General features: G+C 43.7%; 1 protein-coding gene across 2 annotated transcripts in view; it reads left to right on the top strand.

Annotated features, from left to right (window-relative positions):
- The window catches only part of HTR4 (5-hydroxytryptamine receptor 4), a 187,967-nt gene that overhangs the window by 4,975 nt on the left and 158,735 nt on the right, over positions 1-24,257 (top strand). For both annotated transcript variants that reach the window (XM_008255221.4, XM_008255222.4), the window contains exon 2: positions 15,313-15,385. In XM_008255221.4, coding sequence (XP_008253443.1) covers positions 15,360-15,385 — 26 coding nt within the window. In that variant the 5' untranslated portion in view covers positions 15,313-15,359. The remainder of the gene's footprint in view (positions 1-15,312; positions 15,386-24,257) is intronic.

Below are 24,257 nucleotides of genomic sequence, written 5' to 3'. Positions count from 1 at the left end.
ATCAACTCCTTATTCTTCTTGGTCTGCCCTTTGATTATTTCATTCTGTTGAATGTTATTTTTTTTACTCGTGATGCATTAAAGTGATCCTATTTGGACAGAGGGAAATATAAGGACAAGGTAAATGGCGAGCACACGGGCACACTAATGAGGCTAGCCTTAAACACATGTAAGTCGGAGCAAGAAAGTCTACTGCAGCAGCTAATAATAAGCTTGAAGATCCAAGGAAAGTCTGAGAAGATTGGCTATTTTATTTAAGACTTTTTGCCAACAAATCCACAGGTTTGCTAGCTGCCAGTGAATAAATGGATAGAGTTGGGCTTTGCAAGCCTCGTTTTTTGTTGTTGTTGTTGTTGTTGTTTTTTTTTGATTTTTTTTTTGGCTAAGACAGTGGTTCCCAAATTTGGCTGAGCCACACTATAATCTATAGGGCATGTTAAGACACAGATTGTTGATCCCTCTTCTCAGAATTCCTGACTCAGTGCCTCTGGGTTGGGGACTGAGAATATGCATTTCTAAGTCACCATGTGATGCTGATGCTACTGGCGTAGGGGCCACTATTTCAGAACTGCTGGCTTAGGATTTCTACAGCTGAAATGCAGCGCAAACTCAGCCACCTGATATTTTTAATGAAAATATTTCTAAGATAACTAAACATTTGGATTAATGAGAGTCAAAACATGAAGCAAGATTGAAAGAATAATGACTACTGGGGTAAATTGACATCTCTTACTAAGCATCTATGCTTTGTCTCTTATGTTTTGAATTTCAGAAGGACCTTTGCTTTTTTCCCAGCAACCATACTTCTAAGTCAGATTCTTCTGATCCTAGGTCTTTTCATGTTCTTTCTTTCCACCTATCCCACCACTGTCTTAATTTAGGATATAAGGGGCCCGTGTTGTGGTGTAACGGGTTAAAGCCCCAGCCTGCAGCATGGGGATCCCATATGGGCTCTGGTTCGGGTCTCAGCTGCTTCACATCTGATCCAGCTCTCTGCTATGGCCCAGGAAAGTAGTAGAAGATGTCCCAAATCCTTGGGCCCCTTCATCCACATGGGAGACCCAGAAGGAGCTCCTGGCTCCTGGCTGTGGATAAGCTCAGCTCTAGCCATTGCAGTCATTTGGGGAGTGGACTGGTGGAATGGAAGACCTCTCTCTCTCTCTCTCTCTCTGTCTCTCTCTCTTTCTCTACCTCTCTCTATAACTCTTTCAAATAAATAAAATAATTCTTTAAAAATAAATTAGGATATAAACCCCCATTACCTATAGTATAATCCTAATTAAAAAAAATCCTTTCATATCTTGTCTACTGCCAGATAAATTCTTACAGATATTTCTGAGATTGGAAGAGATATGTTATCTGTGTAGACAGCTTTTGTTTCCTGTGCTGTTGCTTTGTACTTCTTTCCCTATCAGATTCACATTAGCACAATGGAGATAGCCAGCAATCATTTGTCAGCATATGGATGTGTAACTGAATAAATTTTGAAATTTCAATCAGAAACTTTCATTTAAAACAAAATTTCAAACTCAATCAACTCCTTCCATTTTCTTGACTGTCAGCATCCTTCATCCAAGCAAGGTGCCTCCAAGTAGTAGCTCAGAGAGATTTTACTGTTCTGAAACTCAGAATCAGTTTGTTTATTTATTTTTTAAGATTTATTTATTTATTTGAAGGCAGAGTTGCAGAGAGGCAGAGACAGAGAGAGAGAGAGACATCTTTCATTCGCTGGTTCATGCCCCAATTGACCTCAACGGCTGGAGTTGTGCCGATCTGAAGCCAGGAGCCAGGAGCCAGGGGCTTCTTCCAGGTCTCCCACATGGGTGTAGGGGTACAAAGACTTGGGCCATGTTCCACTGCTTTCCCAGGCCATAGCAGAGAGCTGGATTGGAAGTGGAGCAGCGGGGACTCGAACGGGCGTCCATATGGGATGCCAGCATTGCAGGTGGTGGCTTAAGCTGCTATACCACAGCGTCAGCCCCCAGATTCAGTTTAAATAGCACTCATTCAATATTTTTTGCATAGTGTAACATTTTATATACCTTGTCTTCTTTATTTTTAATCACTTCTCAAGAGAAATATTGTTTGTCATATTATAGAAGAAACCAAGGCAAAGAAACCTTAAGAAAACTTTTGTGCTAGTTAGAAGGCCCATTGTATGCGTAAACACATTTTTGGTTATATGTAATAAATGTATATGCTTATTTAAATGAAAGTTGGCATCTCCTGTAAGGATAATGGGGCTTTTCTTATGGATGTCAGGAACTGGACCCCAGGAAAATTGAGAACAAGGAGATCCCCATGGAAGCCACTTCCAGGAGTTCATTACCAGTTCCCCAGTGTGACTCATTTCTAAGAGTCTGTGTCTCAATTCAAGTTCTCAAGAAAAAGAATTTGATTGGCCTGATCCTTTATGGCCAAGAGGTCCTAGTGTAAGCACAGTTGCCATGCTCTTCCCCTGTGGCTGTGGTAGATTTTGCCCGTGACAAATGGTCTAGTTGATACATAAATAAATGTTTCCCAGTGTTACCCAACTAGTGCTGCAAAGACAGGATTTGAACTCAGGTTTGAGTCCAAAGCCAGTGTTTTTCTCCTCACAAAGTGATGTTTCTTGGAGAAACACACTAATGTGGCATGCAGTAAAGGTAATCTGCCTTTGTTTTCAATCCCCACATACACATCAGGAATTCCCTGTGTAGGTTCCTGGTCCTTCCATCTATGTGTAGCTCCTGGATTCTGACACCTCTGTGGGGGACATTCTGGCCGCTTTCTGTCCTCTGGCTTCTGTCTCATGTGGATTTTCATTCTGCTCATGCACATCACATCTCTGGCTCATCTGGCACAGCTCTGACTCACAAATGGTAAGGGCTGAAAGGACCCATCATCTTGGCCCATCATCTACTTGTTGCAGTAAGGGGTTACTGCTGATGAACACCAAACACCTTCTGAGAGCTCTCTGTCTCATCACTGCCATTGGCTTTTCTGGTTTGTTCCCCAATATTTTGTTAAGGAAATGCATATTTAAGAGAAAGTTTGAAAAATTTATACAGTGAAAAAAATTATACACTCAGCAAATACTTTCTACAATTAACATTTTATTGTAGTTGCTTTATCGTATTTCCATCTATCCGTTCATCAATCCATTTTATGGATGGTTGCAAAGTAAGCTGTCTTTCTTATTCTTATTTTTATAATGGGGAAACTGAAGCCAAGATGACATGGCTTGTCCAAGCTCACTCATGAAGTGGAGAGGGAGTGAGATTGAACCCTGGCAGTCTGACTCCCCAAATCTCTTTCTTTTATTTTTTTAAAAAGATGTTTTTATTTGAAAAGCAGAGAGAGAGAGAGAGAGAGAGAGTAAGAGAGAGAGAGAGAGAGAGAGAAAGGTCTTCCGTGCACTGATTCACTTCCTAAATGGCTGCAACAGCCTGGGCTGGACCAGGTTGAAGCCAGGAGCCAGGAGCTCTATCTCATTCTCCCACATCAGTACAGGGGCCGTCTTCCACTGCTTTCCCAAATGCTTTAGCAGGGAGCTGGATGGGAAGTGGGGCAGTTGGGACTTGAAGCAGTGCCCATATGGGATGCTGGTACTGCAGGTGGTGGCTTAACTCCCTGGGCCACAGCATCAGCCCCCAGACTTCTTCCTTAATCACCACACGGTGCAGTGTCCTGTGGAGAGGAAGGTGCAAGGGTCAGGTGGTGGTGAGGCAGTGGTCAGCTTGCAGGCCATCTGATCCTCAAACTCCCACACTTTCTATACATCGAGCCACAATGCATAGTTCACCTTCCAAGTAGAAGTAATATTTGTAACTCTCCAAAGGTCTGCAGGGTTTGTCCTTTACAACCCATCTTGGATCTCTGGAAGATTTGATTTCAACACAGATACTTCATAAAAGCAAAGCCCTCTCTCTTCTTCCTTCTCAATATTTTAAAATCATTTATGGAAATGACAGCCTGGGAAATTACCATTTCAGAGAGCTTTTACAATGTTCAAGGGACTTTCACATATGCTGTCCTATTCCAACTCCTTGAGTAGCAGCAGGTCTGCCAGACAGGTGGGCTGAAGATGTTCTGCACATTGAGCAGCCGGAAACCTGGGGCTTAGAGAAGCGAAGTGAGGGACTCAGGTTACATGACGCCAAGAGCGAAGTTGGGCCTTGGTTAACAACTTACCCTGTTTCTTTCAAGTGCTGGTAGATATTCCGGAGGTTTTGAGGAGCTAACTACTAGATCAGTCTGGGAAAACTGAGATAGGGAACCACTGAGATCTGAACCTTTGTTGGGTAGCTTCGTAGTTGGAAGTCCGGGCCCTGGAACCACTCCAGGGTGTGGCCTTGGAGAGCTCTTCCTTTCTGTGCCTCAGTTTCCTAATCTGTGAAATGGGGATAACGGCAGTACTCCCTTATAGTGTAGTGTGAAGATGAAATGAGGTGATGCACGCAAAGGGCATGCTATTCAGTCTCTGGACTGCTCAGGAGTTCTGCATTAAATGGGCCCTTCATAGATCTCTAGAGTAGTTTCATCCTATCCCTATGGGGTGACTTTAGGAACTACTGATAGGAAATAGAGGAAGTAGCCTTTCAGGAGATGACATTTTATTAGTCTAGGGAGGATGAGGATTCTGCTCAAAAACCTCCAACTAAGAAGCTGTAACTTGCATATGCCCTTGCAGAGCCCATTGGCAGGTTTAATTGGATATGATAAGCAGCAATTGATATCAGAAGTGGAGAATTCTGTAAAAATTCAGGAGATTCAGAAGGAATGGGAAAAAAATGGGATGGAAGAGGGGCACATGCCTGCAGAGACCGTTCTAGCACGCACAGGAAGTACTGTAATCCAGGCCTCTCAGCCAGTGAGGCATTGAACAAACACAGGGAAACTAATACCACGTGTTCATGTGGGAGGACTGCACTCCGACCCTGAGCATTTTCCCTGACTGCTCTCCATGACGTATCTGTATCAGGATCACTGGACACTTGTTAAAATACAGGTTCCTGCACGTCCTCATTTAGAAATGCTTTGGGTAAGGCTGAGTCTGCAGTTTTGCAAATGATTTTTCAGTATGCTAATGTTGGAGAACCACCACTGTCACCAGCATAATTCTAGAAGGTTCAACACACTTATTTTAAAGATTTAACTTAGATGGAATGAAAATGTTGAGTTGGCCTGTACCCAATTCCAGGCCTCTGAATCAGTAATCACAAGATCCTTGATGTGTTCCCGGGCTTTGCTCTGGGAGTCTATCTTATGGGGAAGAGGAATGATTTCTGTAGCGTACCCCAAAGTAGAGGAGATGGGCCGCCAGGTACATAGCTGCCTTACAGAAATGTAGAGTAGGAAATATACAGCGGTCCACAACGGGGTCCTGACAAACTGGAGACCACCTTATTACAACAGCTGATCAACTTCTTAGTAAAGACTCACTGAGAACTTGCTTCATATTTATTCATTTTATTTTCGTGGGTTTTTTGGCATTAACTTTGTGAAGTTGGTATGAAGTTCATCTCCATTATACAGATGAGGCTTCTGAGGCTGAGTAAAGTTGATTTTTCCAAGGTCATAATAATAATTGATAGAATGCAATAGAACAGATTTCAAGGGCATGTTTTGAATCAGGGGTTAGCAAACTATCTGGCCTAGTGCTTGTTTCTGCGTGGCCTGTGATCTAGAAACAGCTGTCATAGTTTGAAATTGTTGGGAGACAATCAAAAGGAGAATAATATTTCCTGACAGGTAAAAATTGTATGATATTAAAATTTCACTGTCCATAAATAATATTTGTCAGAACACAGCCATACTTATTCATTTATGAATTGCGAATGGATCTTTTTATGCTACAATAATAGAGATGAGTAGCTATGACAGTGAACTTAGGCTTTGAAATGGCTGAAGCATTTGCCAAATGACTCTTTACCAAAAAAGAAAGCGCCAACCTCTGCTTTAAACTATTGTGTCAGTGTTTTTGTTGTTAAAACTTCAGTCATTTGAGTACCACTCCTTCATGACTCTTACCACCTTCTCATGCCATCTGCAGCGTTGTCTGCATTGGATTTTCCTTTAGATCAATTAATTTTTCTTAAATATATTTATTTTATAAGCAAAAAAGTAACTGAAAAGCAGTATTGGTTGCAAGAGGAGACAACTACAAAAACAAAGGCAGTACACACAAAACAGTGTATTATACATGACTTGAAGAGCTGAAAAAATGTCGGCGTTATTTCCACTTTCCTGAGGATCCCTTTGCCTTTTCTGTGCAAAGCATCCTAACTTCTGACGCTGCACCTGCGTCAGTTTTGGAGGACTTGGCTCCGTCTCATTGGAGTCCCCTTTATGCACAGCACTATGGGCTGGAGGTACCTGAGAATCCATGTCCACGTCCAGATGGCCCTCATCCATACACTATGGGTGCGGGGGTGTCAGTACCTCTGTTTCCTCCTCTCTTGTCTGGAACAAATCTGAGGCATATGTTTTGCACCAAATCCCGTAGTTCTCTTGTGTGATTAAGCTTCAGTGGCAGAGTAACACATCCCCATTGGCTGTCTCTGATTCCTTCTCCTGTAAGATTGTTTCCCCGCCAATGCACCTGCACCTGCTGCATTAACTCCTCTCCTCAAGGTCTGCTTCCTGGGAACCTAAGACAGCAGCATTCCTTGCAAAAGTTCCCGAGCCTGAGACTTGTCCTTCTCTAGTATAAAAGAGAGGTTTGCAAATGGCAGGCAGATTTTCCAAGATAAGCTGGCACCTATGTGAGTCTCTTTCATCAACATAAATAACAGTGATTAAAATAGAAAATGCAAAGAGAACATACTTGCAGGATACCATGTGGTAGTACTTGAAGTTGTAGCCACCTGCTGCTTGATAGCATATTGCTGCTCCTGTGATATGAGAACCACGTTTGGGGAACCAGTGTTTGACTGCATTGATTCTCGAGGAGTGGTTCCTGGACCAGCATCAGCAATGTCTGTGAACTTGTCAGAAATGCAGATTCTCCCCTCTAAACCTACTAAATCAGAAACTTGCAGGTGGGACCCAGCATTTTTGTTTTAACAAGCCTCCCCGTGGTTCTTACGCATGCGTAAACTGAGAACCGCTGGGCACGATAAACAGCCCCTTCTATAGTTCTGCTCTCAGTGCGTCCCTGGCTTCCTCAGAATTCAGAATCACCCAGCATTTGCTTCCTCCCCTCACGTGTGCCTGACCGAGGTTTCTGACCTCTGTTGGAGCTTCGCACTGAGGTGCATCCTGAAGCTTGCCCAGGCTCCCAGGTCCATAACTGGACAGCTCCGATGACTGGAGTCCGCTGCCTCGTGGTGAGTCTCAGACTGCTCTGCAAAGCTCGTCCTTCTTTCCTCTGGAGCCTCAAAAAATCCAGCTAGTTCCTTCCCTAATGGTTGAGTAGAATGTTCATATCCTCTCATGCCCTCCGTTTCCCAAGTGCCTGCTGATCCAGTACTGTGTATCTTCCCTCATAGAAGCTGTGGTTAAATAGAGAGCATTAAATAGTGACATTAATCAGGAGATCACGGAAGTTTCTTATAAATGAATGCCTCTGAATCGTAGCCGTTTTCTTCATGCAATTCCCAGATCTGGTTCTGGTTTCTGGTAACTTCACTCTTTTTATCACATTCTTTGGGAGAAAAAAAAAACTTGCCATTTAAAGAATCTGTTTTCTAGAAATACCATCTTCACTCGGTGATACATAAAATGGAAGTTCATGTTCCTCCTGGATTTTTCCTGTAGTCCCTCCTTTTCCCAAAGGGTGGGTTGAGTGTGCCTCTAAAATATTCTTTCATTGGTTACAGAGTGTTTTAGAGATCAGTGTTCTCAACAAAGACGCTAAATCTCCCAGCTGAGAATTGTTTATGTACCCAGGAACAGTATTTTCCTGGTTGGAAAAAAACGTTAAACTGTTTTGCATCTGAATTGTGCTGTGTGGATCCACACACGGGGACCTTAAGTGTAACTGAGTGAATTTGCAGTTATGGGAAATGACCAGAAGCTCTTTATTTAAGACTAAATCTTTCAAAAAAATTTAATTTTTTTATTAAAGATGTGTATTTATTTGTCAGATAGTGCTACAGACAGTAGGAGGGAGAGAGAGAGGGAAAGGTCCTCCATCTGTTGGTTCCCTCTCCAAATGGCCATAACAGCCAGAGCTGGGCCCATCAGAAGTTAGAGAGCCAGGAACTTCTTCCCAGTCCCCAACACAGGTGTAGGGGCCCAAGTAGTTGGGCCATCCTCCACTGCTTTCCCGGGCTATAAGCAGAGAGCTGGATCTGAAGAGGAGCAGCTGGGACACGAACCAGCACCCACATGGGAGGTGGTTGCCACAGGTGGAGGCTTAGCCTATTAAGTCACAGTGCTGGTCCTTCAGTAATGCTTTCTAAGCGTGGAGTTCAAGAGAATTTGGGCCACCAGGAAGTCGCAGTCATGATGGAATATATGACTGCTTGCTGTTTGTGTGGTCAGTGGGATTGTGTGTTTTGGTGCATACAGCTGGTAGAAGGCTAGGGCAGTGAGGTAGTGACAACAGCATTTGAATAGTTAATTCTTATAAAATGTCTGGCCCTGCACATTGCATGTATATTTTCTAGTGGCTCAATAGATGCAGTTTGTTTGAGACAGCATATGAATTTGTTTGAGCTTTTTAGAAGCTCTAATTACTAGGAGTTTTTCCTTTGCTCACCCTGCCCAACACCCTCAGCCCCTTTCATGATACAGCTGGGAAAGATGAGCCTGCAATCTGTGAGATGATATATTGAATAGGAACAGCTGGGCTGGCACTGCGGCACAGCGAGTAAAGCCGTCAAAACCTGTATAGGCACCAGTGTCAGTCCTGGCTGCTCCACTTCTGGTCCAGCTCCCCGCTAATGTGCCTGGGAAGTAGCAGAAGATGGCCTAACAACTTGGACTCTTGCTCCACTTGGGAGACCAGAAAGAAGCTCCTGTCTGCTGGCTTTAGATCAGCCCAGCTCCAGCTATTGTAGCCAATTGGGGAATGAACCAGCAGATGGAAGATTGTTTCTCTCTCTCTCTCTCTGTCTCTGTCTCTCTCTCTCTGTCTCTCTCTCTTTCTGTGTAACTCTACCTTTCAAATAAATAAATAAATCTTGGGAACAAAAAGAGAGGAACCATGAATCAGAAGCAAGGTCAAGCTGAGAACCTGGATCCAGTGACTCCTCAGCTAGTACTCTTTCCATTAGGTCAGATTCCCACCTTCGATTTGGCTATTAAGATAAATAATGTTTTACTTATTCCTGACACTTGTCCAAAATAAAGATTTTGGGATCTGCCCTTTGATGTAGAAATTTAACCAGTGTAGGCATACTCTATAAAGAAATGTGGTCAATCCAAGCATAGTTATGCATGAAGATTGCTCTATGCAACCACAACCCAAGAAAACAAAACAAAGCGTAGCAAAGCAAGCTTAGGTTATGACATTGGTCCAGGTTGACAGATGCTGGCTCTTTACCAAACTATTTCAGTATTTCATCCCAATAGGTGGGAACTATTTACAGGTGAGCCCTGTGCACACACTTCTTATAATAAAGATGCAACTACACACCTTTTGTTAACCATTAATGACTGTTCCACAGCAATATTTCCGAGCATTCTGATTAAAAATCAAGGGTAAAGATGGGGTGTGGCTTACTTTTTGGATGTGTTCTTTATTTACTTAGAATTTCTCAGCCAGAGAACTGAGGGTTTGAATCAATATTGTGACATAAACAAAACAATCTCCTTCTCATACTCTTGACGGAAAGATCAGCCTGAACGTATCCAACAAGGAGAAGTTCATAGGAATCTATTGAGTTGGTTGTTGCTGTAGCTTTACTTCCGTGACAGGTACATGTTTTGAGTCATTCTTTTTAAGATTGATTTATTTTATTTGAAAGGTAGAGTTGCAGAGAGAGCGGGACAGACAGATTTCCATCCACTGGTTCACTCCCCAAATGACCTCAATGGCCAGGGTTTGGCCAGGCAAAAGCCAGGACCCAGCAGCTTTTACTGGGTCTCATGTGAGTGCAGGGGCCCAAGCACTTGGGCCATCTTGCACTGCTACCCCAGGTGCATTAGCAGGGAGCTGAATTGGAAGTGGAGCAGCCAGGCATCAAATGCTGGGATGCCAGTGTTGCAGGCGGCGGCTTCACCCGTTAAGCCACAGTGCTGGCCCCCTGGAGTAATTCTTGTGGCTTGAGCTTGTCATGGTCCTGAGAACATGCTGGGACATGCATTTGGACCTCTCGTGGCCGAAGGGTTTATTTGATTCCCTTGTCTGTCCCTTCTCTAGGGCTCGTTATTTTCTTTTTCTGGCTGTAATTATCTAGGACTATTCTCTGAAGAACATTGTCTGTCACTGTCCCTTAAACTGGGTCATAGGACTGTCTTTGAAACATATGTATATACACGGTTTTAATTTGAATTTGAATAACTTTTTGAAACGACACAACTTTGAGCATAGGAGATGCTAGGTTGAATATGTTTTAGTTAAGTAGGTTTGTTAAGGAGCTGTATTATAAATATTGAAGGTGTGAACCCTGAATCCTTCCATGTGCACCTCACTCTATGCAGTCTTGCCAACAAAGGATGTCCTTGTAACCATTGCCTGATAAGTTACCCCTGGTGAACACTGACAGCAGAAAATAATGGACTATAATTGATGAACCAAGTTAAGGTAGATTCTAATCACTAACTCCTCTTTCAGTACTATTTGCTCTCCAACAAAATGAATACTGTCTATCTGGTTTGTTAAACAACATTGAGTATATTGGGTTTCAGTGAGTAATATAAAACAATATATGTTGCTGTGAATATCTGAGGTTGTCTTTGTGTTACAATGTGTTCAAATAAAATTTTAATATGATGAATTTAATCTATTTTTTAACAGAGTTTCTTAGTTCCAGCAGTGCTTCCTTCTAACCTGTGTACTAATAGGATACAGATTTTCTTGTGTAGTGTTCAGGATTTTTTTGGTTTCAAATAATGGCTAGAACTTAATTCAGACTGGCTTAAGGAGGACAAAATGGAATTTATTGGCTCATTTAATTGGGATGTTCAGATAGGCTCTTCCCATGAGTTGGCAATGATGGCCACCAATAGCACCAAACTATTTAAGTAGTATCAGAGGAATGAGATTATTTTTACAGCAAAAATTCTTGGACTGGCTTTCACTGGTCTGGCTAGTGAGCCATTGATTTCTTGTGGCAAGGAATGGACTGTTGTGATTGGTCAGCCCTGCTCGTGTGCTCGTCACTGGTGCTAGACATTGAGCCAAGGAAGGGGTGGTTCCAAAAGGAAAATAAAAGCACTGCTCTTAGAGAAAAATGGAATAGATGTTCATGAGAAAAACATAGCGAATGTCCACAGTCATTCGTAGGCTCCCTTGATGTGTGGATAGAAGTGTGATACAATAAGAACTACGAAAGGCAGAGGTGGGACTTTGAATCCAAAGGCCTGGATTCTATATGCAGGTTAGTCCAGTGCCAGCAATGTGACTTTAGCAAAACAGTTAACCTCTCGGACACTAAGTCTCTTCATCTATAGAGAGGTATTAAAGACTCAGGTTGGAGGAGAAGGAAAAGCACAATGTGGGTCACTGGTTTTGCTTAGTAAAGGGTCACTAATGAGAGTGCAATGGTTTGGGCTCCCCTTTGTATTACAGGAATGACCCCTGGGGTGATCCATACATTACCTCCCCCATAAGAAAGTCACAAACTTCTAAGCCTCAGTTTTCTTATTTGCAAAATGAATGAACTATTTAGTTGATGCAACAGTTATCTATGAAGAACATAAGGAATACTGGACATTTTTCTAGGCACCGAGAATATCACAGTGATTAAGATACTGTCCTGCACCCTTCAGATGCTCGTATTCTACTGAGGGAGACAAATCATAATGAACAATTGACTAGATACAAGGTGTGTACTAGGCTCACACAACAGAGCAGATAACAAGGATAGAGAGTTTTAAAACTGAGGTGGTGAGAGAAGATCCCGGCAGCAGTGCTGTTGGAGCAGCAGCCTTAGAGAGGTCAGGGAGTGGCGTGCGTCATAGTATTCCTAGGAGAATAGAGATGAAGGGAGAGGCCCCGAAGCCAGAGTCGACTCTGCGGGTCAGGGAAGAAGCAGAACCAGTGAGAGTGGGCAGTGATGGGGTGGGACACAACTAAAGGTGAATTTGAAGAGGAACTAGAGCCATATCATGGAGGGGTGGTTCCCAAAAAGGAAATCAAGACACTATTCTCAGAGAAAGAATAGATGGCCCGAAGAAAAACACCGTAACTGTCCGCTTTGATTTGGAGGCTGCACAGGAATAAGCAAAATAAATCTTAAGCTTTGAGGCCAGCGCCACGGCTTAGTAGGCTGATCCTCCGCCTGTGGCGCTGGCACCCCGGGTTCTAGTCCTGGTTGGGACGCCAGATTCTGTCCCAGTTGTTCCTCTTCCAGGCCAGCTCTCTGCTATGGCCCGGGAAGGCAGTGGAAGATGGCCTGAGTGCTTGGGCCCTGCACCCGCATGGGAGATCAGGAGGAAGCTCCTGGCTTCGGATTGGTGCAGCATGCCGACCGTAGCAGTCATTTGGGTAGTGAACAAACGGAAAGAAGACCTTTCTCTCTGTCTCTCTCACTGTCTAACTCTGCCTGTCAAAAAAAAAAAAATCTTGAGCTTTGAATTCACAACCCAGGATTCTGTCCCCAGGTTGGTCAAGTGCTAGCTGTGTGACTTTAGAAAGTCAATTAGCCTCTCTGACCCAGTTCACCATGATAGTGTCTGGATAGCAGGAACTACTAGATTTCATGTGTGCAGTGAAATGACTTGATTATGTTTAAAAATATTCTGGCTTCTGTGAGGGTAAGAGGTGATAGTGGGGCAAGCAGACCAAGTAGGGGCTCTGCTATATACTTCAACAAGTTGGTGATGTGGGCTGGTTCTGGAAATAATGAGAGAGGCTAGATTAAGGAATCCTTTTCAAAGTGGTGAGAATGGGTTTTCTGATGGTTTGGTTGTGTGGTGTGTGTTTTTCTATTTCTGTCTGAGTAACTAAATGGTGAGGCCATCTATTGAGATGGAGAATCCTAGGGGAGAAGCAAGTGTTACATTAGGGGCGGGAAATGGAGTTCAGTTTGAAATGCTATTTAGTCATCCAGCTTGAGATGTTAGGTGGGCAATCCAAGACTTGGCAAGGTGCGCATTTAAGATCACAGTTTGGGAGTCTTCAGTGAATAGGCTGTATTTTAAATGATAGCAATGAATTTTAGACAGAGGAGGAAGGGAAATTGAGCCTTTTCACGTCAATACTTAGGAATTTGTACTTGGGTATTTCAGATAGTATTCTAAATTCAAATTACAAGATAGACAGAAGTACATTGAAGTCAGGGTAGGAAGCTGCAAGTCCTACAGGCTGAACCTGAGATACACCTGCCACGTTCCCAGAAATGCTTGGGACGCTCTAAAATAGAACTATTGAAAAACACAGTGTCTCTTGTACTGTTTGCAGCTTTGTGGTCTGCCATTCTCTCCTGGCTGCCAGCCTTATGTGCTTGGACTGTTCTGGCTAAGGTGTCTGAGGGCCCAGGCTGAATTTCTTGGTTCTGTTCCATAGATAAACAGATTCATGGTTTCCTCTTGGTATGAGATTCAATTAGAAAGCCAGCACATGGAACAGTAGACTATCAGAGCTGGATGTGAAGACAGAGATGACGCCTCCCAATCTGCCCCACCTACTTGGATTTTCTGAGCCCCACCAATCACTCAGATGCTCCGAAGGAAAGGGACTTGCTCAGGGTAGTTCTGGAAGGGACAGCCAGGCTCTGTCCCTACATTTTCTGATTTGCCATATTCTAGAACAAGTGTGATAAAAAGCATAGAAATCCTTTTGCGAAAATGGAGAAAGCTGATTTGAGTGCCCATTCACCAAAGGGTCTAGGGCGTTTGGAGGGTCTGTGGTAGAAGAACTTTTAGTGTTTGAAAGTTGGGTTTTATTTCTCGCTCTCTCTCCCTCCCTCTCCACCTCCCCTTCCCCTGCCCCTGATTCCTTTGATTGGAGTTTCTTATCCTGGGGTCAGGGAACCCTGGGTTTCCTAGAAAGTGTATGTATATAGAAAGTGTATGTATATATGTGAAGAACCTTAAAAATCAAACCAAGATGGAGTGACCTAAGCCAATACTATTAAAAACAAGAAGTCACCTTTGCCCCAAATAAAAACTAAAGTTTAAAATTACAGCCCTAAACTTTTTCCCCCAAAGATAAAATTAGGTGCAGCTATAAAATAAGGAACCCTATGCTTAGTTAGCTGCAACACTTGTGCCTGGCTGTGCTAAGACCTAACCCAGTTTGTATACCTCCTATACTCAAATAATGGTGCGGGAAGTGGGACGCCGCTCTCCCACAAGGGGAACAAAGGGAGGGAGACGGCGTCCCCCCTCAGGGTGAACAAGATGGCGCTGGCAGGGAAAGGAACTGCTAAAGAAGTAAACGACAAAATGGCAATGAGGTGCATGCCTCCCATGTGATCCCGTAGCTGATTGGATAGAAGACGCATGCCCATCACATGAACAACTCGCGGATTGGACTGCTGTGTGCATGGACTCTGTAGTGCTTTTGATTGGTCGCTGCGGGTATATAAACCGTGTGGCTTTGTACTGGGGGCGCTCTCCGGACTCCCGAGTTCAGGAGGCCCGTCTGCGCAGACGCCAAATAAATCCTCTTGCTTTTGCATCAACTGGTCTGGAGTCTGGTTCTTTGGGGTGTGCCTCTCGACGTGTTAGCATCCTCACTCTGAGGGTCTAACATATGCATGCATATCTGTTTTTTGGGGGGAGGACAAAAAGTTCTCAAAGCTTTATAGATTCTCCAAGGGATCCATGATTACTCACCTTCAAAATGGTTTAACTAGAACAAACTCAAATTCCCTAAGGAAACAAAATGTATGCTCAATTTAGGCAATATATGATTTTAATAAGAATGTAGTAATGTATTTTCATTAGTTAATATCCTAAAACAGATCATAGAAGTAAGTTATGTTTATGGGAAGAACAAAAAACAGCAATAAATAGATTAACATAGCACAAAAAGAAATGTCCACATATTTTAACAGCTGGATGATAGTAAAATGTAAAGAAATTTTACAACACTCAGCCATACCATGCTTGAATACACCCCTTGTTTTGTTATAATACTGTTTATTAAATATTTCTATGAAACCAAAGTCTTAATAAATAGAAAGCAATGATCATTGGGCATGTTTTCCTTTAATGCAGACTTAATTTCCTGTGTTATTTTCCTGTCTAACTTCTTTTTATTGCTCTACCATAGGATCCTGTGGGCACTGACATCCAATTCACCCATGCCTATTTCCTGTAATGGACAAACTTGATGCTAATGTGAGGTATGTTACATTTCTGAATATGTTACACTATAAATTATGAACATTTATATTATTAAGCTTCTGGAAAGTCTGTTATTGTAGAATCACAAAGCTAATGGGTATGGATTTTCTCTGATGTTTCATATATAATCATGACTCTGGTACTGTTTGATTATTAGTGTTTATCATTTGTGCTAATGTGATAAATGTGATACGGCTGTAAATGTTTCCAGCTGTCTATACTAAAAAATCTGCTTTATGGAGATGCCATTTGAAAGTAGATGGAGATATGTTACTAGAAAGATGTATTTAAGGGGAGTAAACTAATCTAAGAATATCTACCTACGCATCTAAATTTAGATATAAATTTAAGAAGCTTTTCATGATAGGTTCCAGTTGTTCGACTTCTTTTCTTGACCAGGTCATGAGATTGTGTGAGCTGATGGTTGCATGATGTAGGTAGATAGATCTAAATGGTTTTTGTTTAGTTCCTGCAAACCTTGGAGGTGAGGTAACAGCATGATTCTTAGGGAAGTTTTTTCTTAGTCTTGCTTCATTTTAATTGGCACAACCGAATGGTGTGCAGAAAATCGTGTTGTTAGACTTAAATAGCTTGAATTGACATTTGATTCTGAGGATTTTCCACAGATAGCAGGAACTGGAGGACACTGTGAAGAAAGGGGATGTTCCTGGTGGAGCCATGGGAGCTGTTAGCTTTCACTCGAGCCCTGCAGAGAAGTGTGTTTCAGGTGTGGAGCAGGGGCTTGTGCCTCTGTCTTTGTAGTAGGAATTGATGACAGAAGGGAGCTGTCAGATAGCTTGACAGAAATCCAAGTGTAACCTGACTTGAGTTGGAATAATGTACTGTCACTCCACCCAGGGAACCCACTGAGGGTAGAAGGTGTCTCATGAGGCCTTGCATCATCCATGGAGCGTGGTGGATATTTAATAGAATGACTAGTCACTTTTATGTTTTATATGTCTATATATTTCAAAAAGGGTTATGTTTTGGTATACCTGGGTATATAGATACTGTATATTTAGCAAAAAAATTAGATTTTTAATAGTACATGTTGTGGATTTTGTTATTCACCAAATGCACTGGCTTGGTGCCTATACCTAGAATTTTAACATAAGCTTTCAATCTAGAAGCATATGTTTAATTTTCCTTTAAAAGGTTGTGAAATTATTTGTGCGGAGAAAGCATGGTGGAATCCAGAGAAACACAAATTTTTGTTAATTAAAAGATCAGGGTGAGCAATATCAATGGCAATGCACTATGAAATTGTTTTAAATTCCAGACACTGTATCAAACTGGATGAGTTAGTTAAAATGCATTTTTTGTGGGTAATTCAGATATAATGATACATAACATTTCTAGCTTTTAAACATTTATTTATAGTAGCATTAGTTCCTAATGGTAGGATACAATTCAATTAAATGAACATTAGCTATTCTCTTGGGTGCTATGGAACAGTAGTGTGGGATACAGGATGATATCATGCCCCTGAATCCCGTCTCGGGACCATCCTCTGTCAGTTTTCTAACCGGATCCCATCAACATATGTTCATTCTCACTCACTCCCCCACTCTACCCACAATATTAGTAACAGGCAAATGTCAGACTTTCCACTCGTTTTCTCTTTGGTACACCCTCAGAGTGTCCGTAATCAAGCATGTCCCGCTCACATTTCCCAAATTACGCTGTTTGTATCGTGAGCAAAACGTCATGAGCCTAGGTGGTCACCGATGACTGTATCACAAAATTCAATATTCGCTTTAAGGTTATCTTATCACAATAAGTAACACTACTTTGTTACTTAGAGTAGTCAAATAAAAATTTCTTTCAAAGTAAGTTGATTTACCATGTACAAGTCTAGTTGTAAAAGGAAAATATTGGTACGGTGACAATTTTCATTAACGAATGAATGTGGACAGCAACACAAGTGTACTACACAAAAGACTAGGGTCTAGAGACCGCAGTTCTAGGCTGGATAGATGGACTCAGTGTGAGCTTTTGAAGAGCAGGAACCTGACATTGTACTTTGGCAAGAGGATGTTTTCACTTAGGAAAGTGCTTGTGGAAGTTCAGAGCCAAAGGGCCTGGTTCCCTGACCCAGGAGAGGAATCCTGTCGGCACCTGCTCTGAACACGAGAGCGTCAGTGAACGGGAGAGAAGAGGGCAGATGGGTAGAAGGACAGCCTGGGCTCTGCCTGGGAAAGGGCAGAACATCCGGTGTATTGTCCTTAAAAGGGACGTTGAGAGCAGTTAGGTTGAATAGTTTGCTCGTGTACATTTTCCATGAACTTTTATGAACTTGAAGATCCTTCATATGCTAGTATATCTACATCCATATATTTGTGTGTGTATATATATATTAACTTTGAAATTTTGTTCAGGTTTTTATTTGTGTGAGTGTATGTGTGTGTTTCTGAGAGAGAAAGACAGTGGCAGGGCGACGGCTCTCATCCACTGGTATACTCCCCAAATGCTTGCCGTGGCTGCGGGCCTGCTGCCAGGAGCCAGGAACTGAATCCAGGTTTCCCAAGTGCATGGCAGAGTCAGCTGCTTGAGTCATCACTGCTGCCTGCCAGGGTCTGCAGTGCACACGAGCAGGGAGCTGGGATCAGGAATCCAGGCTCCCCAGTGTGGGACAAAGGTGTCTTAACGAGCATCTTAACAGCTAGGCTAAACACCCACCCTCGTGTATATACGTTTACTATGGTTTGTATACTGACCTCTCCCAGGGCCCAGTCCTTTAGTAAGATCTCTAGATTGCCTGTTATTTGGGTCTTGAATATTCACTATGTTGAAGGTGTGTGAGTATCAGAACCTGACCTGTCTTGTCTTGTTCAGTTTTGAAAACCATCCTATGAGGCTCATACATTATTATCCTCATCTTTAGAGGTGTGGCAACAAATACACAAAGAGGTGTAAATACTTCGTGTTGGCATGTATGCATTTGTGCGTGTGTGTGCAAATTGCCTAGGTGGTTGACAGACCTGTCTGGAAACTGTGGCTTGGGAGAGAGAAGGCCTGTGCAAGAATGGACGTCCAAATAGAACAGGCTGGCGGGAGATGGTAAAGGTCTTGGGGAAATTGCAGAAACCAGAGAGAGGGCTTTAAACTCCCGTAGGCTGTAGAACGGATGGGTTGCAGTTAATTTCCCCGCAGACATCAAGGGACAGCGAGTTCCTCATTGACATTCAGGACAAAAGAAAATGTCTTACATCTTAAGAGGTTTGTCAGGCCATACTGACCACTTCATTTTTGTTGTTGTTCTTTATTTGGCTTCATTTCATGGAGCTGGCTAATTCAGCTTGATCCTTACTGTGATATGTCTGCCAGCATTCTTGGCTAGAAGCTCCAGAAACTAACTCTGGCTAACGTAATCAAAGGTAATTTGGAGGCAGCTGCAGAGTCAAGACTCAAAGAATTAAGGTGTAACATGCTGGAGGACCAGGTTTGGAAATAAATTAGAACTTGGGGAGTCTTGGAGCTCCAGGAAGGTGGGAAAATGGCCAGCCACAGAATGCAGGGGTCAGTGCGTCTGCTCATTTCTTTCATTCATTCAATACGTGTTAGTTAAGCACCTAAACGATGTGCCAGAAGCAGTTAGACAAGTTTCTGTTCTTAAGGATCTCACAATCTAGCCAGAAGACAATCACACCTTTAGAGAATTTAGCATAATGGTGACAGAGCCTTGATAAGGAGATAGATACTTCTTGGCCAACTGCGAGGTAGGTTGAAAGGAAAGAAGTCCCGAGTCTCGATTTTACAAAGAGGAGAAGCTTACCTTCCTCTTAAGGGCCTCCGTTGCAGAGAGAGCCATCCGTGGGGGCTGGGTTGCCTCAGGATGAAAAGCTGGCAGTGAACCAGGCTCTCGGTGGAGAGGCAAATTCCTGCTGAGTCCTGTCCTTTGGTAAACGGTGTCTCACAGTTTAGTAGACAGCAGGCAGTGCTTCCCAATCTGACACGCAACTGATGTGTTTTCTTGGTCTCTTTGTTCCTTGCCTGAGCTTAGGAGAAGATGCATTCTTCTCGAATGGTTGAAGAAAGCAAAATGGAAAGAGTGTCACTGATGATTGTACAGCAGCTCCTCTCTGTAGAAGTCATTGGCTTGCACTGAGTCTACGGGTGCCTAACCCCAGGGCTATCTCTGATTCCATGAAGCCGTTTATGGGCCCCAGAACACTTACTGCCTGACCTCAGAAGTGGCCCACATTTTACGTTTGGTTTACCAGATTCTTCTCCTAACATGTGTGGTTTTCCTTAGCTCAGGTGTGATCTTTGAAGTAGCCCAGGTCTCAAGGCTTTTTAAATTATAATTAAAAAGTTTTCTGTTTTTTACCATCATTTCCCCATCAATTTCCGGTTCTAGAAAGCACAGGGTTTGGGCAGGAGAGAACAGGTGGAGGGAAATATGGGTAAGGTACACTGGATGTGCCTGAGGATAATGGCCCAGGCTTTGCGTGGAGCAAAGGTTTGCTTTACCCTTGGCTCTTGTCCAACTGCAGCTCCTTCCCACCATGTCTCACCTCCTTGCCGCACCCCTGGAGAGGGGGCTTCATACACCTCCCTGCATCCCTGCCGCTCGGGAGCTTCTTTCTTCTTGAATAAAACACCCTCATTTAGGACCGTGTTTCTCTTCCACAAAATTACTCTTGGCTTTCTTATTAATGTTCCTCATTAGCAAACAAAAAAAGCATCTTACAGGAATTATGAATCATATAAATAGTAGCATTTTCTTGTGTTTGCTAGGGTTTCTAGGAAACTGAGAGCCACATTTATAATTACCACTAGCAAGTGTAGATCTTTAGGAAGGTGCTCTTGCTCTAAATGCCTTTATTTTAAAATTTCTAACTCTTTTTGTCTCTACATCTTCTTTCATTGGCTTTTTTAACTGCATTTTGTTCATTTCTGTGAGCTATTTTTAGAAAGGATGGGAAGAAGGGAAAAAAGAATGCAAGAAGGAACCATTGTTTCCAGGTACAGAATCTTTCTTTATTCTTCCTTTGGATGAGCTTGATGTCTTAGACTAGAGAGCCTACAGATTTCTGAACAGAAGATCAAAACGGCAAACTTGTGTGTACACACCAAAAATCTGAACAAATACTAGAAGCTGAAAAAATGCAAAATACACAATTAAAAAAATCTACTTACTTGAAAGGTAGAGAACCCTGGAGAGAGGGGGGAGAGAGAACCCTGGAGGAAGCGAGGAGAGAACCCTGGAGGGGAGAGGAGGGGAGGGGAGAGAACCCTGGAGGGGAGAGGAGGGGAGGGGAGAGAACCCTAGAGAGGAGGGGAGGGGAGGGGAGAGAACCCTGGAGAGGAGGGGAGGGGAGGGGAGAGAACCCTGGAGAGGAGGGGAGGGGAGGGGAGAGAACCCTGGAGAGGAGGGGAGGGGAGGGGAGAGAACCCTGGAGAGAGGGGGGAGAGGGAACCCTGGAGAGGGGGGGAGGGGGGCAGAGAACCCTGGAGAGAGGGGGGGAGAGAACCCTGGAGAGGAGGGGAGGGGAGAGAACCCTGGAGGGGAGAGGAGGGGAGGGGAGAGAACCCTAGAGAGGAGGGGAGGGGAGGGGAGAGAACCCTGGAGAGGAGGGGAGGGGAGAGAACCCTGGAGGGGAGAGGAGGGGAGGGGAGAGAACCCTAGAGAGGAGGGGAAGGGAGGGGACAGAACCCTGGAGAGGAGGGGAGGGGAGGGTAGAGAACCCTGGAGAGGAGGGGAGAGAACCCTGGAGGGGGGGGGAGAACCCTGGAGAGAGGGGGGGGGAGAACCCTGGAGAGGGGGGGTAGAGAACCCTGGAGGGGGGGAGAGAACACACACAAGAGAAAGGGAGAGAGAGAGAACGAACTCAGGAGAGAGAACACACAAGAGAAATATTCTTACCCCAGTTCACTCCTGTAATGGCCAGGTGGCACCAGGCAGATGCCCGAAGCTAGGAATTCTATGCAGGTCTCAGGTGGGTGACAGAGACTCAAGCACTTGAGTTACCACGTGCTGCTTTCCAGGTACTTCGTCAGGGAGCGAGGTCGGAAGCAGAGTAGCTGGGACTTGAACCCAGGCACTCGAGTATGGGATGTGGGTGTTCCTAACTGTGGCTTAACGTGCTGCACCACCACATTCACCCCATGAAATATAGTCTTGAAGTAAAGTTAGTCACCTGCAGTATACATAGGACAACATTAATTAAAAACCATAATGAAGGTGAATGGTTGGCTCTAAGTGACCCAGTTAGCTTAATTTTGTCATGGCATTAAGCTGTACTTCATTACTTTAAATCAAGAAATTAGATTCATGGAATATCGTGGTGACTATAAGAATTTATTGATTTATCCAATCTTGGCAAAGATACACAGATGGGATTTTTAAAATAAGGGAGTTCTTATTAATACTGTTGCCAAAGTCTAAGGATGAAGTTGAAATTCAAAATGCTAAACGTTAAAGGATTGAAATGATTTAGATTTCTGTATCACTGTGTATAAGTTGTCTGCCCCAAAGACCTATAAATATGGAATTGATTTGGAACCAGAGTGAATTTGTGTTTGCAAGCTGGCAATCAGCATTGTGAACAGGTACAACTTTAAGGCAGAGAAATGTTTGCCAGGAAATCTCTCTACAGGCTGTGAAATTATGACACGCATTAGCATATAAGGAGAAAGTGAGTGGGTACCGTTTCAAACGGTGTTATTTTTATGCTGCTTTAGAAATGTAAATGAGAATACTCAACTTTATTACTTGACTGACAAAATGGTGATTATTCAGTTAGTCCTTGGATTAGATCAGGAACACAATGCATATGTGCTAGAACTCAGCCTGCGCTGGAGCCCCCTGGGCCTTGGGAAGTTATGGGGGACCTCAAGCTAGAGGCGTTGCAAACCACCGGAAGGATGATGAGACCTGTCTCCTTCTAAGGCAGTGGTGTCTCGGAGAAGGTGAAATTCACTGGCTGTGGAATAGAGCGAGGAATCTTCCACGTGCCTGTGGAACTCGGCAGTTTCCACGTGCTGCTGCCACACAGCTTCAATTAGCAGTGCCACAGAATGCTGGAGCGCTGCTCCGAAAACATGACAATGTCAGTTCAAGTCCTGATATTTTTTTTCCACTTCAGTCTCTTAGACTTCGGTCCTGGCATCTGTCAGTGGGATTGTCATGAGGATTGTAAGTAATGTAGTTAAAAGCTTTAGTATATTATCTCACACATAGAATGCATTGAATAGACTGTTTTCTTGAGTCATCAAAAAAAATCAGGAGATGCAGGCACTTTTAACACCTGGAATCGATAATGTAGTTGTTAGACTTGCTCAGTTTCTTGATTTAAATTCAGTATCCATTTTTTTTTTAGATTTATTTATTTCAAAGAATTATTCACAGAGAGAAGGAAAGGCAGAGAGAGAGAGGTCTTTTATCTGCTGGTTCACTCCACAATTGGCCACAACAGCTGGAGCTACACCAATCTGAAGCCAGGAGCTTCTGCTGGGTCGAACCAGTGCCCATATGGGATGCCGGCACCGTAGGTAGTGGCTTTACTTGCTACGGCCACGGCCACGGCCCCGGCCCCTCAGTATTCGTTTTGCTGGCTGATCTTACTAAGCAGTTGATAGGTTGTGCCCGTTCTCTGGTGAGGAAACTGAAGTTCCCAAGTGTGGTAGAAGACCCTCAGTTCCTGGGGCTAGTGAGTGGCTTCGTTGGGATGAGATCGCTGATCTTTTATACCCCATTCACCCCATTGTCCCTTTACTGTTTCTGTGAACTTGGGCATAATCAGGAAGAAAGAAATCCTATTTTGTAATTGGAAGATCCAGGGTTTAAATGCTGTGCATGTATGCTTAAAGGATTTATGTACTTATTCGAGAGGGAGAGAGGGAGAGAGAGAATCTTCCATCCACTGCTTCACTCCCGATATGTCTTCAACATCCAGTTCTGGGCCAAGCTGAAGCTAGGAGCCACACTTCCCACATGGGTGGCAGGGCCCCAAGTACTTGGGCCACCCTCTGCTTCCTTCCCAGGCACATTAGCAGGAAACTGGAAACTGGGTCAGAATCTGAGCAGCCTGGACTCCAGTATGGGATGCCAGCATGGCGAGAGACAGTTGAACCTGCTGTGCCACAGTGCCAGCCCTTGCTGTGTCTTTTTGACTGGTACTGCTGTACTGTATCCAACACTGTCAACCCTCCTTGATAGGCAATTGATCATCTGGTTGACAATCTGTTCAGAGAAAAATACCACTGACTGATTTGTTGCTGCTCCCCTATCTGTCAGTGTCCAGTCAAGAACATGGAAACGATTGTACCCATTTAAAGCAAAGGGCGGTTTAATTCAGGAGCTGGCCGCAAAGCTCCCTGCAAGAGTAGGAAGAGGAGGATTGTTCGCCAGGGGTCAGGAAGCCTCATGGGTCCTGTGCTGGGATCTGCTGGAGGTGCTGCCGTCACCACAGCTGCTGCTGCTGCTGGAACCGTTTGCTGCTGGTGTCATTGTTGAAGGCTCCTGCAGCTATAGGAAGAAAATCCTCCTTTTTTCTCCCTTGCCACCCAGTTTGCCATTCTGAGCCTCTTCTTTGGAAAACCTAGCCAGAAACCACAGAACACAGAAAATCTGTGAAATGTGATTTTTAGGCTTGTAGCCCTCGATGATTGAGTGCATGGAAAGAGTGGCGAATGACAGCTCCAGCTTCCTCACTACATAACTAACTCCTTCTGAAGCTTTGAGCTATGGATCCTGATGCACGGGGACTTCACAAGCCCCACAGCTTACCTGGGACCACAGTAACATAGACTCCCAAACGCCATCTGCTTGACTGTAGGAAACTCAGTTTTTTGTCCAGTTCACCTTTCTCAATAATTTTGGGAATTTGACTAGCAAAAGGGGACTTACAGGTGCCCCTAAATTTG

The sequence above is a fragment of the Oryctolagus cuniculus genome, chromosome 6 (genome assembly GCF_964237555.1).
Source record: "Oryctolagus cuniculus chromosome 6, mOryCun1.1, whole genome shotgun sequence".
NCBI lineage: Eukaryota > Metazoa > Chordata > Mammalia > Lagomorpha > Leporidae > Oryctolagus > Oryctolagus cuniculus.
Note: the sequence above shows the minus strand (reverse complement) of the source record. Positions and strands in the feature narration are given on the sequence as shown.